At 33.5% G+C, this 22,883-nt stretch overlaps 2 protein-coding genes across 2 annotated transcripts in view; both read right to left on the bottom strand.

The window, feature by feature from the left end:
• Positions 1-10,186, bottom strand: part of Smp_170280 (putative integrin alpha-ps) — a gene marked incomplete at both ends in the record, with an annotated part of 19,534 nt that extends 9,348 nt beyond the window's left edge. The window contains 3 exons of the mRNA XM_018794590.1: positions 4,808-4,999; positions 6,535-8,005; positions 8,558-10,186. Of these exons, the coding sequence (XP_018648988.1) occupies positions 4,808-4,999; positions 6,535-8,005; positions 8,558-10,186 (3,292 nt within the window). The remainder of the gene's footprint in view (positions 1-4,807; positions 5,000-6,534; positions 8,006-8,557) is intronic.
• An 8,277-nt stretch (positions 10,187-18,463) lies between these two features.
• Smp_088420 (hypothetical protein) lies at positions 18,464-21,032 on the bottom strand (the record flags this gene model as incomplete). The annotated part of the gene is made up of 3 exons (XM_018794589.1): positions 18,464-18,701; positions 20,847-20,941; positions 20,972-21,032. The coding sequence occupies 3 exons, from the start codon at positions 21,030-21,032 to the stop codon at positions 18,474-18,476; spliced, it is 384 nt and encodes a 127-aa protein (XP_018648987.1). The 3' UTR covers positions 18,464-18,473.
• Positions 21,033-22,883: the final 1,851 nt, after the last annotated feature.

Raw genomic sequence — 22,883 nt, 5'->3', positions numbered from 1 at the left:
ATGAATATAAATTACTACTACTATCACTGTTAGTGTTATGTAAACATCAACCAGAGCTGGTTTTCCTTACCTTTACAAAAGCATCTGAAAGTTAATTTTTAGTAGGCTAGCGTAAAAAAACGACCCTGAAACATGGATATACTTACTTTATGATCCCGATCCCCACTGATTTTATAACAGTTGGTAAGATAAATGAATTGTCACCATCCTGGTTAAATTAATTGTTAGGTAAATTCCTTCAGGAGAATCTAGCTATACCTAATTTCACTGAATAGTAATCTTAAGATCACCAAAAGTAATAACCTTTATGTTATCAGGTCCCCCCCAATCGGTAGTAGATGAAATATACCAAAAATGTAACATAAATATATGTAATCAGATTGATTTCAGAATATAGATGGCCTTGTAAAACGATGTAAATAATTGACTTAAAAGTATATTCTTTGTTATAAAAAGAACTGTTAGCTTAGATACTGCAGTGGTTATTTATCATCCCTTTTGATTAGTATAACCTCACATGATAAAACAGATTAGTTAAAACATAGTTCTAACCAAGAAATAATATAAAACGTTGTGTAACAGAAACGAGAAATTTTTGTAACTATAATTGAATCATGAACAATAAAAATGTAACTCTGAAGACAATGGATTAACCTTTTATGACAAATAGAACTTAGATAACCGACCATTTTCATAGAAAACCAAAAGAGACTTAACTCTGATGACGACAAAGAATACCAACATTATAAGCGTAGCGTAATTAATGAAATTTAAATAAATAGTTACCTCGACAACCACAGTAATATCCTGAAAACAAAGACAAAGTTTATGAAGTAAACTATATCACATAACATAGCTTGCATGAATGTTAAGGGGAAAATGATACATACTCCATCAATAGCATAAATCTCACTCATCTCTAAGGTATTTGTAGAGATTTTGTTTGAACATATACAGTAACATCAGAAAAGAGATTGTTTTATTTTGTTCTGTATTATTATTCATTACACACAAGATGCAACATTAATGATTATCATATTTTTAACACATACTTAAGTTGAGCTATAAAGATGTACATGGTCTATGATTAATTAGCATTATCATGTTTATCAATTTGGAAATAAATGAGTAGATAAATGATAAGATTTAATCTAAACAAGTTGAAACTTGTTTATTAGTGAAAAAAAAGGAAATTTTACACCATATGATACTTGAAGGAACGATTTGTTTTAGAGGTGATTGACTATCTTATGTCTGTACTTGTTCTGTCTGAAATTTATCATCTGGATGTATTTTTGACTGTAACACAAGTTATGAATATGTATTTATTATAAGGAAAATATATTTCAATATCTGACGAAGTATAAGTAGTTCCCTTCATGAATGTAAATTACCTTGTTTTGATATAAACAGAGACAATTGTATGTTACCATATAATCATATAGGCTCATGAAACTTCATTTTATTAATACCATTTTAGTAATAATCTTTATGATAATTTATAAATAAAAAACAACATCATACACACAGTTCCCCTGAGAAGAGCAGTAACTGTACATTTCATCAGATTTCCATTGCTGACTTACTTGTTCATAGTCAACAATTAATTGCCAGTGGAAACCAAGAAAGACACTAGTTAATGTCAAAAAATATCAACATTTTTTATCGATCATATTAATAAAAATATGGACGTTTTAACCATCAACAAGTGTTATTCTATGTTTAGCTTGTTTAAGTTGATTTGGTCCTAGCATGATTCATTTACCAACTTGAGCTGAGATTTGCAATTAACGGTACCTTAGATTTTGTTTGATTCACTGATCAGATTCTTTCTGAAAACCTATTTCTTTCTGTATAGTCAAAATTATTATTTATTTCAACAATATTAGTCTAACTTCATAGGTGTTACCCTCGTATTCATTGTCCAGGGTTTGAATAACACAATTGTAAACAAGTATTTATGCTGTATTAGAAAAACTGTTCGGTAGAATAATTTGAAAATAATCATAACAACTACTGAACACATTAAACCACCTATTATATTATGGTGATGTGATATGTCTAAGGTATGGGTTTCAATATTTAGTGTAGAAACAAACTGATTATTTGGTTTCTTCATATAAAGATATTTTAATTCTGACTCAGATTTTAAAATTTTCGGTACTTATCCTCCATGCATGAAAATCGGTTATAAAAAGTCAAACTTGTATCAGTGACTAGACTTTGTGCTTCTATTATGCTATAGTGACTTCACAGATTGATAGACTTCATTGTTTTAGAAATTGACTGACTACAATGCTTGTACTTACTGTCGTACTCCAAATATATTTCATTACATTGAAATGATCGGGATTCGATGAAAATGATTGTGAAACTTTAATTAAATATCATCTGATAACTTATGATATATAGATTTCCTGACGTTTTAGTTGAAAGCCACAATCTACGATAACCAACTCAAAAATGGTAAATTAACTAGTAACATTGAACGAGAATTGTGCAAGATCATTGATTGAAGAAACTTTGAACCAATAGGCTTCAACTCATTAGTTCAAATGTTTCGGACTTATGAAACTTAAAGTTTATGGATTCCCTTTCTAGAGAAGTCAGGACCTCACTACTCAGAAATCACAGAGCAAAAACAGTTAATCAGTGCACGCTGTTGTTTTTTTTAGTCTCAGGGTGATATTGGTTCCTGACAGAAATTATCTTCGAATTGTTAGGAACCTTCGGACAAGTACTTTATTCAATCTACATTTGTCTTAATTTATCATTTAATTTGATTATTTAGATGATTAACTAACCATGTAAAGCCTAATATAATGAGCTATTGTTAAATATGATTTAATAGTACAATTTATTTATCTATAATCAAGTGAGTATGATAGATTAGAGGTCATAATAAAATCCTTACATATATTCTGCAACAGAATCTTTACATTAATCTAATATTCACATATTTCGATCGTTTCAATAATATTGATCATGGTGGATATAAAAAGAAAATACATTTTTTAAACTTACTGATAAATTTGAAATCCATCAGTGTAAGCTCTAATGGGTTAATGAATTTTTTTGGTATTTCACAAGTACCATATTGTTTCCCATCGGAACCGATTATAGTTGGCAGAGTGTTCCTCAATAGAGTTGCTGTAAGATAGAAAGTTATAGTAACATAGACAATAGGTTTGTAAGTAAATCATTTATACTGGGGAACTAAGTTAAAAAATTCTCCGAAAATTTTATTATTATTTAGTGAAACTTCAACAAAAATTAATTACACACAAGATTTCTCAAGTATTTTAGACTAGAAGCCTAGACAATTCTAAAGACGATTAGCTGTATTTTAAACAGTTTAAACGCATTTCAGCAAATTAATGGGACTAAAGGTGTTTAGTTCAAACGTATTTACCATCGTAGGTGTACAATACTGAGATATCTCAGACCAAGGATCCCTGATTATCAATGATTCTCTTCTTTTGATGAAACCTATTTTCAAAACAAATAAATTATTTTGTATTATTAGCTTATAACATTCTTATAGGATATATTTAATTCATACCTTTTATGATTTAAATGAGTTATAAAGAATACTTTTAGAATGTCATTTCAATATATATTATTTGAAATCACGCTGACAGAGATTCCTAATAATTTTAACCTCTTAAGACATTGTATAAGTGATTTAAATAAACAAATGACAATCATCAACCATTAGGATATATGAGGTGTGTTGCACGACATTTTAAATGGTGAAAGTATATATAAAACATCAGTTATTACCACGAAACAATAGTATTTAATGATCCCCAGATGATGAAAATGATTTCTTATCAACAACCTGAATGATGTAAAATATTCTTAGTTATAAGTGAATCTCTTCAACATCAATGCCCTGGAATTTCTGTTGAAAACCTTGATCTATGTGATGAGATGACGGGATCAAAAGACAAATTACATTCTTAAATTATTGTGATTATTTGTTGAACATTATATCCCTTTTTTTAAATTCAATATGATAATTACTCAGTGTAGTATTTATGGTTGTTTTTCAGTGTGATATTTTATTCGGTATAATACTGATTTATTTGAGTGTGATGTTTTATTCAAGATAGAATATTCTTGTATTAGATTAACATGAACTATGCTGAGCATGACACACCGCATGTGATTTGTTATAATTTTGGGAATTTTTCAAATATATGATTTCATCCTAATCAAAATGGGTGTTCAGTTAATGTATAAATGAGTGTATTTTCTACTAGAGCTGTCATGGTGTTTAGTTTGTAGTGAATTAATTTCCACTTGTGGCAGTCTTCCGTGTTTTTAGTTCGCGTCATGGGAATTGTAGTGGTTCTTCGTCTTCAAGTATAAGTAATAAGCAATACGGATTTAACATGAGAAAAACCAAAGTAGAATAAAACACAAATACTGACCGACAATGTTGTACAGCGATTACACAATATTCTAATTTAACAAAAGCAGAAAAATATTAAACAGCTGAATTGTAAATCACTTACTCAATAGTTTTACTCTGTCTACTTGACTTGAAGTCTTTAAACTTAATACGAAGTTGAATCATATAAGAGGTATTATTTGAAGTTGTGAAGGAAGAGTAATCAGGTGTTTATGCTCTGTTATTTTACCGATTCTCTAACTGATACTAGACCTTGGTGACCGCTTAAATAATTAATAAAAGTAAGATAGATAAGTAAAATATTTACTTCACTATTTTAATTCGTTGAATATAATGCAATGAATTGTTTTCTCACGTCCTCAATAAAGTGCAAGTAATCAATCAACTTACTTTGATTAGTGTATGACGCTTCACGAACTTGATCAGTTAAATACAATAATCTATGACCGCTAGTTGTTTCATATGGTAATTGTAAGATTAAGCTTAGATTAGTAAGAGCTATCCATCCTTGATTTTCGATAAGGAACGTATGTTCAATTCGCGGTCCAATATCATACGAAAATATTTTACGTGATATTGGGTCTAGAAAAAGACAAGGCAAGTTGTTGTTTGTTGTCATTAATTAATGTACACAAATTGTATGTTTACTTTATGTTGAGTTTCAGTGAAGCAGTGTAAAATAAAACAAAATGAAAATGTATAGTTCTCAACCTAGGGAAATGCATAAAACGTCTTCCTTACTTAGCATCATATTAACCGTTCAAATTAGCCTTCTAGACTTACATAATACACAGAAATGAACACAAGAAATAAAACTGTTAAGGTTCAATCATATTAATTAAGAAGGTTTGACCACTTACATTCAAAATAAAAAAACAGCATGGCTCATAAAAATGGAGTTATACGCCATGATGTTTAAAGAGTTGAATACACACTTTAATAATATTTACTTCATTCTAACAAAGGTTTTTATATGTTTTTGTTATTTGCAGTTCTCACGAGGCAATCCCTAACTTGGAATCCTGAAGGGAAGCGGAAAAGAGGAAGGCCAAAGAACACATTACGTCGGGAAATAGAAAGAGATATTAAAAAGATGAATAACAACTGGAAAGAACTGGAAAGGATTACCCAGGACAGAGTTGTATGGAGAATGCTGGTGTGTGGCCTATGCTTCTCCACCAGGGGTAACAGGCGTAAGTAAGTAAGTAAGTTATTTGCAGTTCGTGAAAATAAAGATAAATATTTAATTGATTAAGTATCATGAGTTATTCAGTTATATTTTTCCATCTGGTCTTTCATACTTAACAGAAGCTACAGGAAATTACAATGCTAATCTTGTGTTGAAAAAAACCTTCCAATAACTAAATCCTTCCATAGTTATAAAAGATTTAGTAAACAGTCAGCTTACAACTCGACTCTTTCTTAAATCTATCCCCTTATTTATATATATATGTAGACTTCACTTAACTTGTCATACTATCTGATCTTAATTGTACAATCTATGTCATTGTACAATTCCTCCTCTATTGGTCACTATAAAAATTTGCCTTAACTGAACATAATATTTATGCAGTGAGATTTAAATGTTTTCATTATTCCAGAAGTAATGATTATACTTAAATTATAATTAATAGAATTCCAAAGAGTATTCAAACTTAAATGAGATACTTATTTAAAGATGTTTTAACGAAATTGTTATAATAAACGTCTATCAATATTTAAAACGATAAAGCGCTGATTATGTTTTACTCAATGTACCAAATGTTGATTAATATAATTCTTCTGTTAACTTGAACAAAACAAAGTACATCTAAACATTTTATTGTGAATGAGATCATTTCTTTAGCACAATTAAATAATTGATTAGTTGAATTCATGAGTCAATTAAAGCTAGACCACCTTGAAAAACCTGGAAGCAGTGGACGGCCGTTTTGTCCTAGTATGGGACTCCTCAGCAGTGTACATCCATGACCCGTCTTGCGGGGTTCGAACCCAGGACTATAATCTCTACAAAACCCCTTTCTGACAATTAAATAAGTTTTGTCCTAAAATATAATTTAACTGAATATCATAAACATTAATACCAATCAACATTCACAAAAAAAGCGTATTCTTACTTTGTTCAATCATATAAGGTTCCAACCTGTCATCAATTATAGTTGATGGTTGTATACCCGCAAAAATATTCACCATTGGTTTAAAAAGAATTCTATATGGTATACTTTCTAAATTGTTTTCTTTTTGTTTATCATTTGTTTCTGATTTTACTTGAATTTCAAATTTTGGCGGATATCTATAATTCATACTTAAATAACTAAATGGCATAAGATCATTTTTCAATTTTTGACCTGTTGACAGAGTCGACAATGACAACAAACCTTGAATAAACACATATATATCAATTTGTATGATTTCATTGGGATAAATCCATAAATATGGAGATAATGAAATTAGTGCTAATAAACCATTTTCATGTATATTAATCGTCCATATTTTTGCATCCGTTGAATTAATGAGATTTATTGAACTCGTTTCATTTTTTGATAACTTCTTAATATTTATCATAGTGATTTTACCTTGAATACTGTCAGTTAAAGTCAGGTTTTCATTATCTACTAGGTACCAGTTATGGAAACGAGTCAAAATACTAAGTCCAGTTGACTTAGTAGGACCTAAGTTAATTAATTTTAATTGGATCACTTGTTGTTGTTCATTTGGATGTCCATATTTGAGAATTTTTATGAACGAGTTATTAACTTCAGTCAATGAATTTTTATAACTTTGTGTAGTCATCAGTGAATGTATTGGACTCCAACTTATGTTCATAAAACTCAAATCGGAACTACATTCATTCGCTGGAATACAAACTGGTTGGGCCAGTTGTATTAACTGAGAACATTCAGACCAATCAATTAAAGGGTGTTCTTGTTTATTACATTTATCAAGATTTTGCATAAAATTACATTCAGTTAAATTTAATCCAGATTTATATGAGATTTTTAATGGTACACTATTTAAATTCATTTCTTCTAATCCGTACATCGCTGTTAAATGAAATTTTATTACTATGTACGACTGTGATGAATCCAAGCGGATATTACTTATTTTGTTATCTGCTAGTTGAAATCGAGGTGTTAACTTATGAAGCTGCATAGTGAACATATCGAATGTTGATAACTCAACTCTTTGTTTCATTAACATATCAGATGAGAAAGTCTGAGTGGTACTGTTTGAATATAAATAGTCATTCCATAGTACATCTGGATTTACTTCATGATGACGTATTTTAGTGGAAATTAATCCTGCAGGAATGTTAATATATTGTCGCAAATGTAGGTCATACAGGCGTACATTCATTTCAAATGGTATTGTTGTACCCTTTCTGAAGTGTAACATTGAATATAATGGTGGAATATTTACTCGACACTGTGATTTTAATAATTTAGGCATTGTAAATAAATATGGTACAGTATTCAGTTTAAGCGAAGTAACAGCGAATTCTGGCCAACCGTCTCCATCAGCATCAAACCCTCTTGATAGCCCGATTCCAAAACTATCACCGATTTCTGGTTTGGGAGATTCTATAATCTAGAAAGTACCAAAAAAGCAGTCTACGTTATTCCTGAAGAAAAGTTATATAAAGAATATGGTTTAAACCTTAATTCTTATGAATTTGTCAACAGATTGATATATGCTTTACTAAGTTAAATTAAAATTACACTGACTCATAAAAGTTTTATTATTTATCACTAAAAGTTAAACAAAACATACTTTACTATCCAGTGGCAAGGTGATGTGCTCAACTTATTCCTACATGAAATTATTCATTACTCAAACTTTTTGAAAAGGAGACTTGATGAAATCGATTTAAACCTCAAGTTGAATGGATAGACATTTGTTCTATGTCCTGATGCGTTCATAGAGCGTTTGAAAATGGAATCATAATCACTCATTTATTGAAAAATCGACCTATTACAGAGTAAATCCCTTTATAGGTCATTTATACCTTACATTCCTCAGAAGTAATCATTAATAATTTTAACAAATAGTGATTTCTTATGATATAAAGCATGAGGAATAAATAAACTGAAATAAAATTGCCATAATATTTATGAATTGTTCATTAATATGAGCTTTTACCTGTAAAGGTTGTGGATCTAGTGTACACTGTGATGTAACTCGATAAATATAGACACGACCACTATGTAATGGAATATTTAAATTTTCATTAGGTAATTCCATCTTCTTTGATTGTATTGCTGGAGCACTAATAGCCACATCGTCAATCCCATCTCCATCAATATCACCTAGACGAGCTATGGAATATCCGAAAAACTCATTTTTTCGAGTTCCTTCTACGGAAAATAAGCCAGTTTTGTGAGTAATACGTTTTTCTGGACATACGATATACACCCTTCCATGATTAGGATTGTATTGTTTTGTAGAACTCTCAAACGGGGCTCCAATTAAAATACCATAAGTAGTTCGTGAAACACTCTTGCCTTTTGAGTGTTGAGGAATATTTACCGTCTCTACAGTGAAACCGAAGCCAGTAAAATCACTAGATGGTTCGGCATTGCTCCGATTTTTATTTGTGATACTGTAAGCCAACAAGCCTTCTAGTTCTGTAGACTTGGAGTTGAAAGCTTTAATATTTGGTTCGTAGTAATTGCCTAATGAAGAAACGATAGCTAGGTTTTCATGCATCCATACATCGCCTCCTAAAATTGAATTATTATCTTCTGAATTCAAATAATGTTTCCAAGATTTGGAAAGTGGTGTCCACCTAACTTGTTGACTAAATTGTACTTGACTACCTAGAATTCTGTGAACAGAAAATTTAGCTTGTTGTTGATCAGGAATGTTTTTAAAATTCATTAATATGTCATCTAAAATGTGTACTTCACCTGGATTAGCTAAAAATAAACTGGTAAGAAGTCGAATATTTGGTAACTGTGGATTGAGATGATCGTAATAATTTTGATAACTATCAATACTTGTAGTTTGTTGCAAATCAAACGAAAATCCTCCACCACACGGTTGTGAATAACCAGAGTTAGTACAAAATCGAATAATGTCTTCCGTTTGGTTTGTTTTCCTCTGACGCAACCATTTACCATTGTGTCTTAAACGAATATGGCATCTACCACCAGCTTGTTCTTGATATTTCATGTCCAATACAGACTGACTTCTATATTTCCTTTCACCAGTATGCCAAAGAGGATCACAATAAACAATAACTACTCCACTAATGGGTTTTTCAAACTCAAGACTACCAAGGCTCACTCCTAAAAGGGTGGTGCCTTCATGATGTTTTGGAACCTGCTCATTTTCTTGATCTGATATGTTTTTAACTTCCATTGGAGAACATTCATCTAGATGTAGCCATAATGAATACTCAGAATTGTAAGTTAACCGACAAGCAATAACCCCGACTGCTTTCTTTGCGAATGGATTCACTGAACTTACGTTTACCCTGTCAATTGATCCACCAAAAATTAACCATACTACACGAGTATTATTAATAATTTCTTTAAATCCTGTCACCGTAGTCCAATGGAACAAATTATACTCATTGGGGAAATTTGGCTTTAAAATTTTATCAACGGAATTTTTCAATTCTTGACTTATATTCGTTACTGTAAATTGTCTGAAAATAGGTTGTTCCGAAAAGCTGTATGACAAAACCAGTGTGAAGTAATAAAATCCATACAAACAAAAACAGAGAAATCTTAAATTCCGTATAAAATAAATATTCCAAATGAACATTCTGTAGAATAAGTTACTTGTTAATCATATATTTCATGGTGGACAAGCTTATGTAAATGTAATTGTTGGATAAACGCATATTGAGCTCAGTGACTAAAGAAAACTATTTTCCTAACCAATGATTCAGTCTTGGAGGTTCGATGTCATTTGACAGATGGACTTGATAAATAAATAAGGAATGATAACGAATTCCTACCTATCCAATACATTTTCGATTGGTCAAGGTCGTTAAATATTATTGGTGTTAGCAAAAAAGACCCCTTTGATTTATAATGAGCCTGAGTGGTTGTTTAATGTGATTAACATCCGCACACTAATATTTTTACTGAAATTCTCAGTCATTTTATGATATGATGTGAATATTCTGCTTCAGTAGCTTGTTGAACTATTAACAATTAAATCTCAATAAGAAGCAACGAGAAATTAGATTTTCAGTAGACACCAGAAAATAAGATCTGTCTATTAAAGGCAGTGGTTAAGAAATTGCAGATATGGGCATTAGGATTATCTTTACTTACCAATTAAAAAAATACTTCACCCACTAAAGCCAGTTACCCTTCAAGGGAGAGAATAGGCTACCCACCAGCATTCTACAATCAACCCTCTCCCGAGTTCTCCTCTCAAGTTGTTCCCAATTCCTATTCATTCTTTTCATGTTCGACTCCAACTCCCAACACAACGTGATCATTGGTCACCACCCTCTTACCATTTTCCCTTCACCATTTTGTCTCAGAGCCTATATCATGATGTAGTTTGGTGACTTGCACAATGCATATCCCATCCATCCTCAACGTCTTTCCACAATTTTCTCTCCAGAAGAGAGTTAGTTTGTTCCCTCCCACAGTATGTTGTTTCTACTCGTATCCGATCAACGGACATTGAGCATCTTTTGTAGACAACTGTTTATAAATGCTTGTACACTTTTGATGATAGTTGTAGTAGTTTTCCAAGTTTCAGCTTCATACAATAGAATTAGCTGTGTTGACGTTCGTATTGAGGATTCTCACTTTCATATTGGTTGACAGTTATTTCGAGTTTCATATGTTCTTCAATTGTAGGAATACCGCCCGTGTATGAATTCCATATGACATTGACGATTTTCTCATGTACACCATAATGTAGAAGTTTCCGTAAGCTTCTCCTACACACACTGTCACATGCTTTCTCGTGGTCAAGGAAGTTGCTATATAGTGACGGGTTCCATTCAAACGATTATTCAACAATGATCTGTAGTAGGTATCAGTGCCAAGGTTATACCTGGTAGTTTCAAAATAATTGAGCATTGAGTAGAAAGTCAATGATAAATATGGTTTTTGTCATATCACGATGAGTAGAAAAATTGTATATCTGAATCCGATTAGCAATTTATTCTGAACAAGTAGCTTACATTGAGTCACAAAACGTCAGAAAAACAATTTTTCCACTAATTGGGATATAACAATATATATATATATATATATAATTAATGAGCTGTAGTGTTACGATCAGGTTTGTGAGCGATCGATCCTAATGGAATCCGGCATGTTGATCTCTGGTTTCGGCGTCTACTAAATCTTTCATCCTGTCTAATAACACTCTGAAAACCTTACCCTGTACTAACAGTGGTATGATGTCTCTGTAGTTCTCACATTTGTTCAGATCTCCTTTCTTCGGTATCTTGATGAGGTGTCTTTCTTTCCAGTCCGTTGTGTGGCTTTAGTGTTTCAATTGATATATTGTCAGGTCCTGCTGCTTTCCGACTCTGGATTTGTCTGATGACCGACCATCCTGATTCCCTCGATCGTTTGTGGAGCGATATCCATAGGAAGGTCTGTGTGTGCTGCTTCGAAGTCTGGTGGATTCAATGTAGCCGGCCTGTTCAAGAGTTCCTTACAGTGTTCTACCCATCTGTTCCTCTGTTGTTGAACGTCAGTGATTGGCTTGCCTTCTATTTTCTTGACCCACACAGCTTCCGAACAGGCCAATTTATTCAATCTTCTCGAGTCCCATTTTGACCTTGTTAATGATTCGCTTATAAATTTTGACTATTTTTATACGAGAGCATGTGTGTGCACTTCTTATCTGATTCACCACATGTTAGTAACTTATTTTTGTTTGACTATAAACATCGATTCACGGTTGGCTAAATGGATTTAGCCCGGTAAAATATCTCTCAAAAATAAACGCAAATAAAAGTCCCATTTTTTGCATTTGGAATAAGTAAAGCTTACACAATCAACTGATCAGCTCTAACCAGTTCATTTTCAAGGTCTTGGTTTTTTAAATTAATGTGCTTGCTCTACCTTTAGTACTTATTTATTCTGGAGGGAGAAAGCATAGATGTTATCAGCCAACTAGGAAATACTTCTCTTCAACACTTTTAGCATGTAAAATGTAAGTAGTTTGTTAAACAGATATTTTTTATTACTGACAAAGAAATGTGTAAATGTGAAGGTAATTTTCTTTACAAACAGATTCAATCTGAAAAAACCAGCAAATATTCGAGAATTCTTTCGCCTGAAGGAACTTAGAAGTACGAAACTAATGAATAGTAAGAATAGGGGAATATAAACTCATATGACACCTGTCAGACCATCTCTATGTCTGACTAAGCAAACAAACAATCATTATCATTCTCGTCCACACATTATAATCATCTTAAGAGCATTGGTTCATAGAATCAAGAATACTCTTTCATGTTCGAAATCAATTTTTAATGATTATGGTTTAGCGTTTGTTTCAATGATTCTTGGATCAGATTTAGTTACAATCATAATATTTATGCATGTACTATCGAGAATTACTATCTTTATCAGGTACTGGAAGGTCATTTGTCTGACGAATGAGGCTTCCAAACTTGATTTTAGCATTCAGTTCATGAATGTTAGCAGACGTACTACAAAATTTAGGATCAAGGGATAATGCTTGTAGCTGAATAGTCGATAATCTCCAGAGAAATATGTTTTCAATTACTCAAGTATAACATTATCGACTATTCAGTTACAAGCATTATCCCTTAATCCTAAATTTTGTAGTACATCTGCTAACAATAATTACTATCTTATTGCTCAAAATCTTTTTGCTTTATTTCGTTTGGAAGCTCATTTAATTAGTAAGTTATTTTCAATAGAAAATAAAGTAAATATGCGTTCATTTATATGTAGCAGTATGAGCGAATTTCCACAAAGTTTGTTTGTTTAAGAGCAAATTCACTGAAGTAGTATCGTTAATTATTCTCAATATTCCGTTGCTTAATAGTTTAGACAGTGAGGACTACTGATATGTTTGTTTAATAAATAGAAGTCTTGTAAAGTTTGTAAGTAGTTCCTATCCCGAACTGGCATGAACTGTAGAAGTATTTAAATCCAATGATCATTAGACAGACATTTCGTTTTAATTTGGAACTTTTCAGGTGCCCACCTCCTCAACTTGGAATCAATTCTAAAACTGTCTGTTTTCAAGATCAGGAAATTCCGTTTACGTTATTGAGAGCAAACTCGAAGGTACAGATTCTCAACATCACTCCATTTGTGACACAGTACTCTTGTCATCTAATATCATTGGTGTGTCGATGTCTCACTACGGAGATTTTCGTAAATTTATGTAGCTTAATTGTGATCATGTCACTAACTTTCAGATGGGTTTTCTCGATATGTAATGGGAAATTGAGAATTTTAGGACCAATTAAGTAGGCAGGAAACATGAGAGAGTTCAGAAAAGTTGAATATTAAGCAATACAATTACACTTTGAAATGTCAGCCAGATTGACATCAAAATGTTTATCCTAAGGGGAATTTAAACAAATTACTCAAAAGGAAACATGAAGAAAACATCTTCATTGATTGCTTACATCTACATATGAGGGTATAAAATCCAATTATCTTTATAAAGAAATTCGCATTCTATCTACAGTACAAAACCTGTGTTAATCGTATGTATAATCTAAATAATTACCACTTATAATTGAAAATTTTATTTTCACTATTCCAAGTTACCATTGATATTTCAATGATGATAAACAGATATAACTGTAAGACTTAGTAAAAATTCTTTTGGAATAAAATAAACAAAGTAATTGAAACTATGAATTATAATTGTTCACCATTTATCGATCTTCATTTTATTGTAATCCTTTTATTTGAATGTTTCACTGTAGACTCGAGCTATTGTTTATTAATATTGACAGGACATTTAAAATATAGTAAAATGTTGTAAACTATCATGAATTATAATGATTGATATACTAATAATCTTTAATATTCATTAACTAGACAATACTTTTGTTACAAAAGACTTTGTGTTGCCTATAGAAACGTAGTAAAATCCACAACGCTAACAGTATTTGACCTTGGCCACGTAATCATTATACAGTATTACAAGTTAAGCCATACAAACAGAACAATCGTATGTCACATAAAGATGATTATTAGATGTGGTTTTCGCAACGTTACAGAATGTTTACTTTTCGTGGATTAAGTTTAATGTTCGGAGAGTGATTGGAAAAACTTATTTCGGTGGAAGACTAAATGTGTGGTAGTTAATGATTCCGGAAAGTAATATGTAATTTTATTCTTTAGAATCTTATCTTGTCTACCGTCAGAGATAAATTCTGCTTCAAGCTTAGATCAGAACTCACATCACAGTGAATAAGAATCAGAAGTTTTACTATTGAGCTCTTAAAGTGTAAATTATCCACTGCTTAGAAATGGATAAATTACTTTATTCAAAAGCAGTAAGTTAGTCGGTATCCTGTCTGGATAGTTTACTGATAGAGTCATTAACTTTAGTGCTGAATGATGAGGACATGATAACCTGATGAGTTTCTTTCAGACTGAAAATCAGTTATTCATAAGCATCGTAGAACCCGAAGAAATAATCTTATTGGCAATGTTAGTTAAAAAGACTAAGAATATGATCCAAGAAGGAGGAATGAAAAGGAATGTATGAAGGAACACTGGAAGGAGATAAATAGTAAATGCATCTGTATCAGTATGACCAATTTTGAGGCATATTACCTGACGTTACCAACTACAGATTGGCCGTAGCTGGGATCATGATATTGTGTTTGTGATGGCCCAGTTGACCCATAATTGCTGGAGTACTAGTTTCTTTATTTGTACCACTCCAAAGAGGCTGATTGGAGGTTGGCAAACCTAAAAGCAATAAACCTAAGGCTCGGGAGCAGAGTTTTATTGCAGATTGTATAGGTGTGAAGGTAGTAAAGTGTATCCCTCATACTGTAAACATCTAAAGCGATGCTGTCTTCTCCCTACGAAACGAGAGGGTTGTAAATGATCGTCACTAAGCATGAAACACCTCACCTTTCCCCACAGTCTCCGTTACCGGTGGTAAGGTTTACAAGATAAGAGGCTAACAAACCAAGAACTGCTCACAAAGCGGCCGTATTTGATTTCAACGAGCGCAAAACCTAAGATATATGGTCTCGTTCTAATTGTTTACAACAATGAAACAGTTCAGTGTAATAAAATTATTCAAAACGTATTGCGTTGACATGCTAAGAATTTCTGATAAGTGTTGTCTGTTGATTACCTATTATCCAAAATAATATTGAAACATATCTTGTGGTAAGCGATTAGAACTACAATTCCAGAGTACAAGAAATAACAGCTTGATCAGATAACATGGTATAGAAAAGTAAAAAGACCATGAGCTTTCCACCATGGCATTTGTGTTGCATCTAGATGATACCATAGAAATATGAAGTGAAACCGCCTGAAGCTCCATGTATTTTTGTAGGATCTTTAAAAACTTTTAGATACCTACCGATTTATACCAAAGGGTTGGGAATACAGCAATTCTTGTGGGTACTTTATACATAAAACCTCAACACTTGCTCAAGAAGCAGCAAAACTTAGTGATCAGAGTATGGTAACAAGTTGAAAGCAGTGGGCTTCATAGGACGCAAGTTAACGATCATGAAAGATGTTTCGGGTGCTGGACAGGGAATTCTGAAGAACAGTTCGACTGGTCTATGCCCCCAACAATATCAAGTGACCATACTACGATCTTTGGTCGGTGACTACCAACTCACCTAAAAAAACAAACACCCAGGTCCACCACAAGGAGGATGCAGGTTTCCGTTCAAGTCATATAACCAAGTCTACTGATGACAACCCGATTTTTTATCATCATGGAACACTAACGTCCTTGGGTTGGACACGTTTTACAAATAGTTTTGGAAGGGCTTTCACGTTGTTCACTACTGTATTAACACTAGAACTATGTGGAAAAAATGAGGAGGTCAGTTTGTGACATGGAACGATAAGGTTGACTTAGTATCTGTTGGTTATCATGACTATTTGGCTGAAATCTTACAACTAATTGCCTTGATATGTTAGCAGAAATAACTTAGAATAGAAGTCAGTGGAAATTATTTTGTAGCTTTCTATTGTATTCACCTCGGACAGGAATAACATGGCACAAACATGTTCAGGCTTATTTTGATTGAACTAAAATTATTTTGCTTTGTTTTTTATACACCACTTAAAATAGTGTTAATTCAATCCAACTATTTATTGTCTGATGAAGTGACTTACACTAAGCTGTGAAACCTCAGAAGTCCAATTTCCTAATCATTGAAATATTACAAATTTGACACTTTTTATTATCAACAATTTACCCAATGCTTAATTTATTTAAAATTATCAAGTTGAACTTAGGCTATAATACCTAAACTCCATTCTTGTTTGTTATTTATTGTTTATACGCCTTTCCCTTTTTTCCTCCAGTGTTATTTGGCTGTGTGATAAATCTTGTGTGCTGTTGCACTAAGCTTTTTACGCATCATAAGTTGACGTGAGTTAACAATACTTCGAAAACTCGGTATATTAATTACGAGATTGTGAGCCTTAGTTGAATAATGGTTTACTAAGTTTTATAAATCCATAAACAAACATGTTTAGCATCTAAGACTAAGGAAACAAAGATATGGTATCAGTCTACAAGCTTTACGATCATTAGCTAGCTATGCATGAGATAGCGAACTTCTTGGGAAGTATCTACAAGGTAACCACAACAGATGAACGTATTATCCTCCACACAGCAACATCTGATAAATGTTATTGCTTGATTCAATCAGTCTTTTTTCCTCTACTTATCTACTTCTGTTTATTATTCTTACTCCTTTGCTTCTCTTTTGTTGGATTTCCTCTGTGATCATGTGAAAGTTGAGGAAACAAATCAGTTTACACTTATGCTGCGTAGTACATAGTAGTAATCGTTTATCAATTCGACGGAGTTTAGTGTTTACTGACTAACTTGATTCAAATGTCCTTAGTTGTGAAACGCAGCTTACTAATGAGGTAAGCTATATACTAGATGTCAATAAATTAGATAGAGGATATTGCCGCAGTCGAGTAAATATTTGTATAAGAATTCCAAAGTTATTCAATAGTCAGTGAAGTACTTCAAACTTATCCTCCATGCCACAAGATCAAAAACAATCCATAACTACAAGTATAAAATGAGTTGACTAACCTGCACAGAAATGTATACATTTGAAATACCAACAGACCAATACATATATAAACGAATAGGCATTGTATGCAATTTAGCACATCGGTCACACCACATTACCCAACAAATAAGCTTCTAACAGTACCTAGAGCTTAACAGTGTTAACAGAGTGTGGTTTCGATAGCGCAAGACTAATAAACACATGAGGACGGGTTTGGACTACTTATTTATTTATTATTTTACTTAAACGTAAACATTGGTGTAAAGAGAAACCAAAGCATCTACGTGCCACACAAATCATTGGATTCATGTGTGCGCTGGGATGCTGCCCGGGTGGTCAGACCTAAGCAGGTGGATTTTTTAGACGGCCACTGCCCAAACCTTTGACCCAGAAGTATGATCCACAAGGCAGTGGAACAACGTTAGGAGATGCAGTTCCACGGTGGTCTGTGACCAAAAATAGGTTCGAATGCCATTTGTCCCCTAAGGATCCTTGAGCTCATGTACACCATTGGTTTGGAATCAGGGTTCTCCAAGCCCCCCAAGTGGATCCTCTGTATTAACCAACCCGGTTGGAGCTCTGGACATTCGCTTTTCCTCTTCATAATTTCGTAAACAACACGCTGGACGCGAGAAAACAATGAGTAGAATTCCACTGGCAGTGGATATATACGCGTGGCCATATGAGAGCATTTTGAGAGCGTACTCTCCCCACCCTAGGTCGTACTAGGACATTTAGGGGGGTGGACTAACGAACTTACGGTTAACGATCCAGTTTAAATGCTGTCATCTGGTCTATTAAACTGTAAAAGAAAACAGTTTACAAGTGATCTTATATTATACAATCATCAGTACAAACAGATTTTAGTTCTTCAATAAGTTTGCGAGATGTACAAAGAGGTGAAACTGCTGAACTAAGTCTAACTGGAGATGGTATGATTATTTCACGAAATTCGCTTTCCGATTCTGAAGATGAATCTTCATCCTCAGTTGATGAGTCTGAAAAATTGACTGGAATTTCCAATGGTTCGTCGTTTGCACCGGAAGGTATTAGTAAATCCTATAAGCAAAAATAAAAACTACAATAGTTCGTATTCTTATAAAAAGGGCATACCAGAATATAATCCATAAGAAACGTACTAACACACTGTCCGAGGAAAACTAAGCTAACTCGACAAATGAAGTAGTGGGGACAAATGAAAATCACCTAAGGGTTATCAATTGGTAATTGTGTCAGTTCAAAGCAAAAGAATCCACCATCGTTGAATTATTCTCCCTATATGTTTATTCTAAACAGGATATTTATATATCAGCGTGAGTAATTACATGAAACGACATCTCGCCGAAGCTCTGGAGTTATCATAAAGACTCCTCACTATGTCCATTTACTGTTTGATACGCTTCTACGTGACGTACTACCGTATCACTTGTTGACTAACGGAATCACAAGAGGAGAGTTCATATCTGAGAGGGCACTTAATTTATGTGAATACAAGATAATGGAAAAACTGACAACAAGACTAAAACAGGTATGCATCAACAGAATGGTCTTGCCTTGAAAGTATTCACGAGATTATATCTATCAAAAAATCTGGAGGACAATGAGAAGTCAGGCTGATCATTTTGATCACCAAGTTGACCTAGACGAATTGGTTAGATGGGCTCGAGATCGGGGCTTAAAAGTTAATTCTAGGAAGTGTGCTCATGCATATTGGACACGGTAATAGTTATGGTCACTTCGCTGAGCATTCATATGTTTTGACGAAATGTTTCGAATTTTATATCTCACCCATGTAATACCACACTTAGAGTACTGCATCCAAACAGCTGACCCATGTCCGATTAGGGATACTAACTCACTCAAGCGTGTGCAAACAAAATTAGTGAAGGGTTTTTCTAAATACCCTCACGATAAGCGCTTGAAACGTCTAAACCGTTTCCCCTTGTCGTATCGTAGGACGCGAAGTGACCATATGTTGGTATTTTGTATCTTTAGTTACGATTTGGGTGTTAATATGTCTCATCTTTTTGTTCCCTCCAGCACTAATAATCTCCGAGGTCATAGCAATAAGGTTCACAAACCGCGATCTAATAAACCTAAAGAGGGGTTCCGTTTTTCTCGTTGAGTGGTCAATGACTGGAACGCCTTATCCAAACAAGTGGCATCAGCCCCATCAGTGAACACTTTCAAGGAGAAGCTGAACCTTCACTGGAAAGCAAACTGCCAGGATTAACACAGGTCCACCAACCTACTATCTTTATTACTGAAGACTAAACGTGATTTAAGTTATACTGCTTCAGTCATAAATTTCAATAGGGTCGACAACAAACGGGAAACCAGAACTAAATCCCAGCAATTGGTGTTGAATCTCTTTCCAAATCACTAGCTGACATCTCTTAGTGAAGACATTTTATGGAGAATTAGTTGGAGATTTCGTAAGAGTTCTTACATTTTTAACACTCGGAGTAGTTTTTAACTACAGGCTGAAGTGATTTCATAAGATTCAAGGGGTTCAGCGCGACCTGACATATTAGACACCTTTGCATCTTTTTTAACTGCACAAAATATATTTACAAGGCTCTTAGGAGAACAATAAAAATGATCACTTGAACCCAAGAGTTATATTTATCGTCCCTTTGAGCGAATTCCGGACTTTATATATATATATCACATGAACAGGCACTGGAGTTCATAATAATACTTCCGTTCATTTCCATTTTAAAGCATTTTACAACTCGAAGTTCTTTAATCGTGACCATATTAGCTTAACAACGATGACCAGAGGGAGTCATGCGTGACTATGACCCTTACGCTCCCCAACCATCCGAAAAAATAGTAGTTTTTGAGTGGTTTTAGCATAGATAAGGTCTCAATGTATGGAGATCGACGATAAATTAAATTTCTACCAAGCCCGACGCAAGATAAGCTTAGAGAAAACTCTATTGAGAAGTTGTTTTTAGAGAAAATCTGGCCCGAAAGGGCGCCAATAAGTGAATAGAGGACTCGACATAATAGATTGTAAAACATAAAGGTTATATTTTGACTAGACAATGAATCAAACAGACGTAGCTACGATTCCCTAAGTTTAGGAAATGAAGTGACAAATAGGATAGTTGAATTTATACTGGTAGATAGATCCAAATTAAAATCGTGCAATTTGCTCAATTCAAGTAAGATGGATAAGATAATCAACAATTTACTAACTAATTCAATGTATCGACCATCATCAGCTTCGCCTTCCATCGAATCCACTTTGGTATTTTCGGCTTCTTCAATCAAACTAGATACCCTTGATATAACTAAGCAGTGAGAAAATGAGGGTACCTTACTTTCTTTTGTTCGAGAACGATCTAGAGGCCGTCGATTGATTTTCAAGTCCGACAACTTCATAACTGTAACACATAACTTTAATTTAAGCGAACTGCTATCCAATATAAAATATTTTTGTCACGAGCTGGTGATAGTTTCAGTCTCAGTTTGGAAAGAACGGGATAGTATGTGACTTATGTTTTTCCTGAAAATGGTGGTCTCTCAGTCGATCCAACTTTCTTTAAAGTATCGATAGATGGAGCGTCAATAACGTGTTGACGTTATGAATACCGTTTATGATTCTATGGGAAAGTCGATGGTCAGCTGACAAGTCATTTGTTCTGAGCTTGTGAACATTTTTGGAGTATCATTGTAAACATACATAAATACATAAAAATGGGGCCATATCAAATGCAAATTTAATAAGCGACTAATGTTTTGAGCTATCGTCCTCAGTGTCCTTAGTGTCATTCAACTAGGTAATTCCAGACACTCTCCTGAAATACTTCCATTGAGTAAAGTGAGCATTCTAACTCTTCGGTAGTACGAATAGGAAATCAATCAACCAATATTAATCCTTTGATTTTATATTAGTGTGAAAGTCACACCTTGCTTCAGGTATAACAATAGAAACTGCTGATATTACGTATTCTGCTAGAAAACTCCTGTAATTCCTTGCTTATTGTGAGACTCCAGGCTTAAACCATTTGGTCTCGGTTTGGGACTTTCCTATAATTTCCTCTTAGAGGATCAGTGCTAGATGGAAGTAAAAAGTGAAACATATTAGTAACCAGTAGGTCAGCTATAAGTCACCCCGTAACCTGAGGTAAGATAAAAGAAATAGGTTGAGGCATTTCAGTTTTTGTCCGTGGGATGGGTTAGTCAAATATTTCATCATTTTGGTCCCTCGCCGTCTAACTCATTCTAACATATACACTACAAACTTGATAAAGGACTCACTGCTTGGATATTATGTCTCAAATGCAGTTCCGAAAACGTCAAGTGCAATACTCTTAATACTTCTTCATTCAGATGATACAATGACCTACGATACCCCTAAGACCCTGAAGTTTTTGTCATCAGTAGCATTGTAGTTACTCGCAGCTCTAAGGTCATTACTTAATATGACTACTAAATAGTTATAATCTGTTACTTTGGTAAGACTATTTCATATGTCGCCTCATGATATGAATCGTTGGGCGATTCATTTTGCAGGAATTAGCTTTTAATAACCACTCATGTATCCATCCATAAACCAGTATATTTAGGTCTTCCTGTAGTATAGTCCCCTCTGACATACTGTGTATGGCTCTCTGAATCTCCATGTCATCTGTATAGAGAAGAACAGACGACTTTGCTACAATTGGTAAATTAGTAATATAAAGTAAATATACAACAGAGCAGAGGATTGTACTTTGGTGAGCTTGCAGAATTATGATCTACTTCGTTATTGGCGCTACTATAATAATAAACCTAATCCTTAAATTGTAGATATATCATTATGTGACTGCGTAATTTATAAGACCTGACGTGGAAGTCACATAGTTGTCTACACTGACTCATCGTATCGTAACAATTAACAGTATGAAACTTAGTACTTCTGAATGACACAGGTTGATGACAGTATAATATATTTCATGTGAATAAAGACAAGTTATACAGAATAACTACGTCTGCGAGGCTGAGCCATGACATCCGATTTAATTGTTGACTGTTCCCACGTTCACCATTGTTGACCTTCTCTACGTCTTAGTCGTCACTTATTCAGTTTCCGATTTTTCAATGGATACAGAAACTTCCCAGTTTTAATTTAATACCCAAGTGAGAAGCCTTGTTGAATGGTTTTCCTAGATCTATGGAAATTACATCTACCGGAATATTTCTATCTTTCACCGCATCCCAAACTTCTCTTGTAATGAGAAGGAATGTCAA

The sequence above is a fragment of the Schistosoma mansoni genome, chromosome 1 (genome assembly GCF_000237925.1).
Source record: "Schistosoma mansoni strain Puerto Rico chromosome 1, complete genome".
Lineage (NCBI taxonomy): Eukaryota > Metazoa > Platyhelminthes > Trematoda > Strigeidida > Schistosomatidae > Schistosoma > Schistosoma mansoni.
The sequence above is the reverse complement of the archived record's forward strand: the minus strand, read 5'-3'. Positions and strand labels throughout refer to the sequence as shown.